We start from the raw sequence: 10,083 nt of genomic DNA, 5'->3' as shown, positions 1-10,083 counted from the left end.
GGGGGAGAGAGAGAGAGAGAGAGAGAGAGAGAGGGGCAGAGAGGTCTGAAGCTGTGTCTTGTTTCTGCTCTCTCTGTGTGTGTATGTCGTTTTTTGTTCATATACTCAGACAAAGTAGCTGTCTGTCTATTTTTTTTTCTGTTATTTTACATGTACTCTATGAGGATTTCGTGTCTTTTGTTTTGTTTTTACTTTTTACCTTTCTTAATTGTTCTAAGCATCGATTCTTAACTCGTAAGTATATAGCATAACAAATCTTAGACAGAATTAATGACCAATTAAATAAATTTAAACGTGTTTATTAACGTTAATTAATATTGCTGTATCAGTTTTATTTGTTTTTTTCATGAATAAACACAGTACAAAAGAATCATTCTTTACATATATTTTGCTCGCGTTGAAAATTGAAATGAACCTCCATACCATACAATTGGTTTGGTTCATGCATTTCTAAATATGCATATACATATATATATATACATATATGTCATAAATGCACATAAAAATGTGGGTATCAATTTGGCCTCTTTTTTATCTTTCTGTTGGAAACTAAAACGTTGTTTTTAATTAGATTTCCTTTAAATTAATTCAATCATGGATGAATTTATCATACTAATCTCCGAAATAACTTTTCTAATATATATATATATATATATATATTCAATGTAATTACGGGTTTTAAAAAATAAAAATATGCAACAAATATTCCGTAACTGAAAACAATTAATGTACGAAGAATCAAAGAGTGTCATTCATGCATTGCATTGAGAAAGAACATCAACACGATAAGACAAATTATTAATCATTATTTTTTGTTTTCTTACATATTAGTAGTGACTTTTTCCATTTGTTTTTTTAAGTTATTAAATAAAACGTAGAGAAGAAAAAGAATTAAAAATGAAAAACTGGCCGACTATATAATATATTTATAGTGTAATCATATACTTTGTTTTCCCACAAACTGTATGTAGAAAGAATACATATTAAAATTCAAATTCTTTCTAATTTATCTAATTTTCCAGGAAACTTTAGCCCTTTTTTTTTCAGGGAAAACCCTTTGCCTCTTTTATTATTATTATTATTATTATTACATGGGTATACATTATAACTCTACAAACCATTTAATAAATATGTTCTTTAGTGTTATATATATGTGTGTGTGTGTAACATATTCATAGCTTGAACTTGAACTCTACTTCAAGCCTTCAACTGTAAGTAAAACATAAAGATTTGAAAGTTATTGGAGTTTAATTTTTATATCAATTAATTGTTAAGTTATTCATAATTGAATTAATTTAATTTTTTATATGGAGTTTTCAAAATATATTTAAATTCATAGGAATATATGCCAATATATTGTTATATCAATTAATTGAAATTATTCTTATAAATTTAGAGAAAAAAAAGGAGTGAAACAGGGAGTTGGGCTAAGGAGTAGGGCGGAAATGATGGCTCCATCATTTATAGAAACATCTAAAAGCTGCTTCCATGTAGTTCCTCCGGTTCTTCAATATTACCTACTCTACCCCCTTTTTAAATATATATTTTTAATTTTTGTTAATTACTTCGTATTTATTATTATTATTATTATTATTATTTTACAATTTGTTGTTTGTCTTCTATTCTATATTTTAATTAAATTAATGTTTCTCTATACATGACTGTTTCTTAGAAAAATGTTGATTTTGGAATTTATATTTCATTGATGAAATGATAAAATACAAAATTTACCGGCTTCAAATCTTATAATTTTGTATTTCATTATGTATTTTTATTCTTTATTTTAATCAATATTTGTGTTAATATTATAACATTACTTTAATTTTTTTTTGTTATATTTCGAATTCATTAGTTTTTTTTTACTTCAATCAAGTTCCTTTTTATGTATTCTTTCATTTGACTCACTAATAAGACAAATTTGTTTTTATGGAAAATCGGTTTTTCTTTTATTTTTTATTTTATAGCTACTTAATTAGCTAACTTTTCTGTGAAATACATATAATTTGTTTAAGTGTACCTCTGTCCACAAAGCTATCACCCTCTTTTATTTTTCTACATTCTTCTATTATACGTTCGTTTGAATTTCTTAAATTTATAAAGTATGTTAAAATGGACTTATATCTTTTATCTATTTTATTATATAATATATTTATTATATTTTTGTTTTGTATTCAATGAAACATTTTTCCAGATCCATTGCCATATATTTACATATGTACATATATATATATATTTGTTGGAGGTGCAACATATATAGTCAAGAAAATTTTCAAACAATAAATGTACAAGATAGACAGAAACAGATATTGCACTCAATAGGATATAAAAAGTCCATTTTGCATGACCAACCCAACACACATGCATAGTTGTGAGGATGAGATTGGAGAATCAAAAGCATATTTATCGTTTTCAGTATATATACCCGCGCACACTTATATATACACACACTAGAAGATTAATGAGCAATTTGAATGGCTCTGATACTAATTAATGAAACTATTAACATTGGAAGGAACTATATTGTTGTGCTTCGGGGCCTAATGTAATGGCAAAAGATCTCATAATTCTTAAAAGAGATTACGGGTTCGATTTCATTTTACAATAAATCTGTCGTTTTTTCGAAGATTTATCTATTTTACGTGATTTGTAAGCTATTACGTAGAGTTTTGAATTTATCGTCCGTCTAAAGAACTGTGATTAAGTTTACAACAAATTGTTATATTGTTCATAGATATCAGATATACACATATATAAGTATAGATTTGCATCATGCTAAATGCTACCAGGTGGTCCAAGTGACACGTGTCAGGTAGGGGACCACTCGAGGAAATCGGGCGGCTAGGGACTATGTAGTTTGGCACGTGTGAAAGAGATTGTGTATATGTATACGTGTGTGTAATTTTAGTTGCTGGTTTTAGGCAGACATGGAAAGATTCTCGGGATCCGTGAAGCATATTGTCTCCTCTGTAGAATCACTAGAGCTCTATTTTTTTTTTTAGTGTTCTTTGATGTTTTTTTTTTCTATATCCCGCAGAAGAAAAATAAAATAAAAATAGCTTATCATGGCGAAAATAGATTAGGTTTTTTCTTTTTTGGTTGATGTATGGGAATACAATTTAAATTAATAACTTCACATGACAATAGGTGTATATATGGAAATGGTATGGAATCCATATTTTAAAGGTTGGTCGTCCATTATATATATGTGCCATGTGATTTTAGGTGTTCGTTGATAGAACGTAGAAAGAAAACCACTAGAGAATCCAAAATCACCTACAAATATCTAAATTTATTATCACATACTCATAGTATCATATCACCCACTCACTCTCTCCACTGTCTAGTTAGTTTACACTTTTTATTAAGTTTCTTCCATAACACATTATGAATATATATATATATATATATATATAGTGAACCAAAAGCTTTAGGATCCGATCTCAAGTATATAAAATTGGGGATCTTTCATATCTAAATGAGACAGATGAAAAAATATGATCGATGAGACATGCACGAGAGCAGTGAAGATCTGCATGGAGAGGGAAAATGGCAGCGAGAGAATCGTAGAATTAACCACCAAATTTTAAAGGAAAAAAGAAAGAGAGAAACTGTTAGTTGCGCCTTTATACATTTCCTTCCTTATCTATCCATTTCCATACAAGCTTTCAATTTCTCCTTCAACGAAAACCTTCAAAAGGACCACTTTTATTTTTTTATTTATTTATCTTCATACATATAAACATATATATATATATATATATCATTATTTTATGTTTTGTTTTTCAGATTTCCCATTATCATTACTCTAGATCTCACCCCCCGACTGAGATTCTCTCTCTCTCTCTCTCTCTCTCTCTCTTCAAATGGTACAGTCTGCAGGGGAACCCTAATCCTTGAATTTACTTTCTTGCCCTTTTAGGTCTGCTTTGTTTAATTTACCCCCTAACTATGACGTCACTCATTACCAACACACACACACACACACTTGTTAGTCTTGAAAACATAGCCGATATATCGCCTAGAGAAAGTGGGATATATCCGTCGATTCAACTTGAAATATCAAAGATAATCGGATCATATGACTGCAAAGTCACCGGCAACAACCATGAATATCACAATCAAACCGAAAAGTATATCAATGACAGATCGATCCTCGGACAAAGTCTAGCTCCACGACATAAAACGTAGTCTCCACGACTCGTATAATACCTCCACGGCATGAAACAAAGCCTCCACGGTTCAAAAAAAGCCTCTACGGCATGAAATTGATGCAAACCTACATCTCAGGCTGGTATCGATCTTCGGTCTACTTCTTGGTCCAATCTGGGTCAAATCTCGGTGAAATCGCCAAACTTCGGTCTTGGTCCGGTTCGGACGGACCATACCTAGTGCGGACCAGACTACATTTCTGGGCAACTTGTCTATTGTGGTTGATGCAGTCTGGGAGGTCCAGAATCAGTTCGAGTTGATCTAAGCCTCTGACTCTTTCGTTTTGTGCCGAAATCCAACTTTTTTACCCTCATAACTCTACCAAAGTCATAAAAACGTAAAGTACACTAAAATGTCTAAGAATGTGTAAAACCGGGTAAAACTCTAGGCATTTACGTCTAGATATCATATAAAATCCGAGCCATCAAATCCTTTTATATTTAAATGTTTTGCCTTGTCCTCGAGTAATAAACCAAGTCTGGTAGTGATGATGAATTGAAAATTAGTTTCCGATGGGATTTAAGATTAAGATGCCTATTAATGGCTTAGCTCATGGAAATAAAATCAGATCGAGGTTACTCCGACTTATCCTCTCATCAACTAAGTCGTTCTAGATGTGTGGTTTATATGTTTCTCGCAAACTATTCCAGAAATATTCACTTATTCCATACACTCTCCTAAACTTATTTACCGATTTTTCCTAGGATAGGTAGGTTTATGGCTTATTGTTCTTTTTTTTTTTCCTTTTGTAGCGATATTATCCCGCGTTTCTTGGAATTGAAATTGACGAGCGTTTTTGCTTTTTTACTTTTTCTCTAATGACGACTCACAACTTAAATGCGAATTGTTGATTTTTTAATCACTCGTGTTCTCAAATGATTTTCATTAACGATATTGCGTATTAGAGGAATGCTGGGATATCATTTTGATCGCTTATTCACTACTTTCTCTCTTCTTAAAATTGCCAAATCTAAAGAACAATATTTCTAGAGCGGTTTTTAGGGAGAGATCTAACTTGGGGTTAGTAGTTCCTACTTAATAAATCCTAAAACAACAACACACTCCATAGCTTAGAGTCGCAAGTATCAAAAAATGGTTTATCATTCCACCTACAACTTGATAATCTATTCTACACATACAGAGAGGTCTCTGTCCGATCAATCACAACTCAAAACGGTTTTGGGAATATTGCATATGTTCCTCGATAACTTAGATCTACATGAAATTGATGCAAACCTACATAAAGGCTCAATACATGCAGTTTTTGTAGTGCAAATTTAAGGAAAGCTCCTGGGTAGTTATGATCTTCCAGTGGGAACGAGTCTCGTCCAATATAGACGATTCTCTTCTGGACGACCAACATCAAGCTTTATTATTTACATTTGGTCGGAATCAACTCCGGTTGCAGATTATACGATCTGAAATCTTGACGAAGAAGGATATCTTATACAAAATAATCACAATTTTAAAGATTATCTTGGTGAATCTTTCTCAAATTCTGCATTCAAACTTGTTCGTAGAACTGTGCTTGCAGAGAAAACAATGTTTTTTTTTTATATATTCCTCATTTACATCTATTGACGCATATTACGTGTTGAAAGAGAGGGAATTCATGGATGGCACAATAGAGATTTAATAATATAAAGTGGAGAACATTTTTGTCATAATTTTATATAAAGGTATAATTTGCAAATCGAGAAAACAAAATATATAGTTTATACCAATCTCTCCAAAATTATCACATTTGCGCAAATTTTCTCGTAAAAGAATGTGTACTAGAAATGCATAGACAAATAAAAAAATCATCATATCAGTGTCCTGACCCTTTTAGGTATTGTAAGAACTAACGGATCAACCATTCCTATGACTCAACATGTCCCGGTTACTGTTTTGCTGCAACTTCAATCCCATGAAACATTTCATTAATCAAAATAAACTGTTTGCCATTACCAATGCTTCCTATCTGGTTTAAAAAACAGAGATGAGAATGTCACAAAAAGATGATACCTTTCCCCACGAAGATTATATGCTTCAGTCGTTGTCTGAATCTGAGCTAGATTGGTCTAGACATCGTTCTGCCATAGCCGGAAACAGCTTTTGTCGAGGATCTAATGAAGGAGGCGGTTGCCGAGTCTCAGAGGAAGTTGAAGCTGTTGAACTCTGCTTCTGGGCCGTCTTCGTTTTCCTCCTCCTTGCGTCGTTTACCTCTTTGCAGACCTTATCTAACATTATTAAGAAATCACGCACGATTAAAAACAAACGCAAGCCCTCATCTTTCCCCGCTTTCCCATGGAAATAGTCTCCTGTGCTTCTCACTAGAACTGTTATTCTTTTCTCTTCGTCTAACACCTTCTTGATGTCAGCCTCGGCACTCTGGACAAAATCTTTGAGCGCTTCTTGAAACCCGCTTTCTTCACCTGAACTGTTCATCTCCGATTTGAGAAAATCTCGAGCTTTCGACAAGGCATAACCCATTTTGTGAACAGTCCCCGTTAAGCCATCTGCATCGATGTTTGCAGCCTTTCTCACGTTTTCGAGCTCGCTACTCAAGCTCGAAACTTTCTGAAGACCAAGATTGCGGAAATGCTCTTCCATCTCTTCGTTAGTTTCCTCAGCCATAAGATCTTCTGTTTTCACACTCGAGAAGCTTTTGCTCTCCCTAGTGGTACGAGCAGCTCTCACGCCTTCTGACCGGATTATCTCTTGAACAACGAAATGGAGGAGCGTTGTTTTCCCGTCAGTTCCTTTTACATCCGATAACTTCAACAGAGTGTCCAGCTTGAAAGCCTGAGCACCACCCCTGAATGTGCCATCATTCATACGATTGCCCGTCTTAAGAACCGCTTCAAGGAGCTTCAAGAACAACCGACTGTTTCTAAGTTCTTTACAAGCAACCTACAAAATGTATCAAGGAAGAAGCATCAAATAAGAGACGAAACGAAGATGAAGGAAGAATGTGCTGAACGTCTCTCTAAGAAACAAAATTATCTGATACGCCCATTTGAAATCAAGAACAAAAGGTGAAGAAAAGTAGCATCATCGATTCATCGCTCCCAATGTCACCTGTGTGGTTGGATTACTGCAATAATGCATAATTACCCTCATCCAATCAGTTTCCGGAATAAATTTTGTTAAGACCTACCTCTAAGGTGGCAAATGATTCTTTAACAAAGGTCATTTCTTCATGGAGAGTACACATGAATAGCAGTGCCTCTAGTCGCTTAAAAGCAAATGGGATATCAATCAACGCCTTTAGGAAACGTTCAGCTGCTCCTAGTTGTGATAATTCGCCACTGTATAATCTCAGCTTTAATTCCTCATCAGCTGTTGGTGCCATCTTCAACAGAGCCTGAACAAATTCTACTGGAAGCTCATTACCTGATACAACAACGATATCTTAGGCATGGATATTATATTACTCGAACTTTAACCAATTTTATTTTCCCCAGAAAAAGAAAACAAAAAGAAGGAAAATGAGAAAAGCTTACCTTCATGAAGTGCATCACAAACCTCTTCAGTTGTTGCATTCAAAGCACGCAAAAGAATAGATAGATTCTGTGCTTTCTTTGGCTCAAGAATCTGAACGAACTGTGGTAATGCAGGTTGGGAAGACGAATCTTTCTTTTCACCTTTATTCTTGTCTCCAGCTGCATATCCAAATAGTGACTCTATCATCTCTTCGTTGAACCTGTAAAATACATCGAAAGTGTATCCTGATGAGCCTCTGTTCATGCACGCATTTGCTCGTCTGAGCAAAATCATGGCCTATAAGAATGCAACGAAGCCAAGAGGATAACAACAAATGGAAAGAGGAAGCTCAAACTCACTGGAAAGATCCTGATCTTATCTCATTCCAAACCATTGAATGGTCAGGGCTCGCTTGCACTTTATCCCAGAAAAAAGGCTTCAACTTAGTCTTAGGAGCATCATCCTCTACAGGATTTACGGATCCAGAAGCCGGTCTGGGAGCTTTCAGTCCTGGTGGAGCCAATGGTGGAGGAGGACGAGATCCCTTACGTCCCGGAGCGGCTGGGGGAGGAGGAGGCCGAGGCCCGGGTGGAGCAGCCAGAGGAGGCGGTCGTGGGGGACCCGTAGAGGGTTTTGGAGGTGGAGGGGCAGGAGCTGGTGGTGGAGGAGCAGATGCACTAGGAGGTACCTTAAGAAACGTGGGTGGTTCTGGGGGAAGCGGTTCCACCTTTCCAGGAGGCGGGTTCAAAGGAGGCTGCTCTGAAAGATTAGAACCTACCCTGCCCGGTGGGGGTTTCAGAGCTAGAGGTGGCATATCCAGATCGTTCGGATTTCGTTCTTTCAGAGAATCAGAATCCATAAAAAAATTGCTCTCCGGCTTTTTCCATTGGTTTGAATAAATATGGAAGGCTTCATTATCACCAAGCTTTTCACCTCTAGTTGAACCCCCATACTTGAGTGAGGAGCCTGAAAAAAGCAAATGTAGTTTTAGAAAACATTATACTTAAAAGAGGTTCATGTATAAGAAGAGTATGAGAAAATGTGGAAATATTACCGACAGAGTAATCATTCATGCTTAGACTGAGAAGAGGCCGCTCATCATTTTGCTTGCCTCCTGAACGATGTCCAAATACCTTCATACAACACAAGAAGCACAATGCAGCAAACATAAATGTCACAACCGCAGTTACAATAACCGCAATGATGACTGTTTTATGGTTGTCATCTCCTCCTTTACCCGGACCAGGCCGTGAATTGCTAGAAGAGTTTTTCTTAGCGGGAGGAGGAGGAGGAGGAGGTCTCATATTAACTTTTGGAGGAAAGAACGAGTTCCAAGGGGAGGGTGCTCTTGCACGAGTAGGTGGGATCCGACTATGCTTGGGAGAAGGGGCAAAGGTACCAAGAGATGGGGAAGGGCCGGGGCTAGGCTTAGAGGCAAGATTCCTCCTTGGAGCACTAGGCAAAGACAACGAGACCTTGAGATACTTATCACGATGAATCTCAAACCCAACTTTGTGTCCAAATACATCAAGAGCCTTTCTGCTTTTCCCGACGCAATCAAGAAAGATATGTTTCTCGACGTTATCTTTTGCTACCGGTAAACATAAGTTGAATTCCTCAACAGCCTCCTTCACACAGTCTACATCTTGCCCGCAATTTGTCAGTAATGACTCTACCTGAAACATGACATTGAAGATTAAATAGATGTAAAAGCAAAACATTTACAATAAAAAGAAATTCAGCATGTTAGCCTCCTAGTGACAGCAACTGTCAGAGGAAACACGATATCATACCCAAGAAATTACAGAATTGAAGCACTGACTGCGCTAGCAAAACAACATAGGAAACCCCCTACGAAAACAAAAGAATCTCGAAATGAAAGCTATGGAAGGGAAGAAAATTCTTGGTGAAACCCACCTTTTGAAGAGCGGGAGAAACATCACACGACTAACAAAGAATACGAAATCCTCGGACTATATGACATTGTACACACACAATAAGCTTTATGCGATGAACTTGATCTCATTTCTCAAACATCTATAACCTTGCAGACAACATGAATCAGAAGCATAACCACAATGTCGGTGACTGAAACCTAGGTTCTTGAAGGAAATAGGTGAATACACATCAAATGAGAAATGCTCCTGATCAATATGATTTTCTAGCTCAACAGTTCCAAACCCTTGAACGGTTTACAGGTAAATCCCAACACGAAATGACCTACAAGAAAACACATGGAGATGATGCATACCATTCGCTCATCAGGGACGATGAATTGTCTGAGGAAAGTCTTCTCATTCTCTGAGTTCTTTTCCAAGCTTATCACTAAGAACCCAGAAAGCAAAACCACCCAGAAAATCAAACAACTCCTATTACGATTACACATTCGTCGCCGAATCGGCATTC

The 10,083-nt window shown here is 36.0% G+C and overlaps 1 protein-coding gene across 1 annotated transcript in view; it reads right to left on the bottom strand.

Annotated features, from left to right (window-relative positions):
* Window positions 1–5,918: 5,918 nt before the first annotated feature.
* LOC104809277 (formin-like protein 5) overlaps window positions 5,919–10,083 on the bottom strand; it is a 4,963-nt gene continuing 798 nt past the window's right edge. Inside the window, exons 2-7 of the mRNA XM_010535205.2 lie at window positions 9,929–10,083; window positions 8,732–9,353; window positions 8,037–8,643; window positions 7,698–7,897; window positions 7,352–7,587; window positions 5,919–7,104 (exon numbers count right to left, since the gene is read on the bottom strand). Coding sequence (XP_010533507.1) covers window positions 6,241–7,104; window positions 7,352–7,587; window positions 7,698–7,897; window positions 8,037–8,643; window positions 8,732–9,353; window positions 9,929–10,083 — 2,684 coding nt within the window. The 3' untranslated portion in view covers window positions 5,919–6,240. The remainder of the gene's footprint in view (window positions 7,105–7,351; window positions 7,588–7,697; window positions 7,898–8,036; window positions 8,644–8,731; window positions 9,354–9,928) is intronic.

Source organism: Tarenaya hassleriana, unplaced genomic scaffold (assembly GCF_000463585.1).
Source record: "Tarenaya hassleriana unplaced genomic scaffold, ASM46358v1 Cleome16, whole genome shotgun sequence".
NCBI lineage: Eukaryota > Viridiplantae > Streptophyta > Magnoliopsida > Brassicales > Cleomaceae > Tarenaya > Tarenaya hassleriana.
Note: the sequence above shows the minus strand (reverse complement) of the source record. Positions and strands in the feature narration are given on the sequence as shown.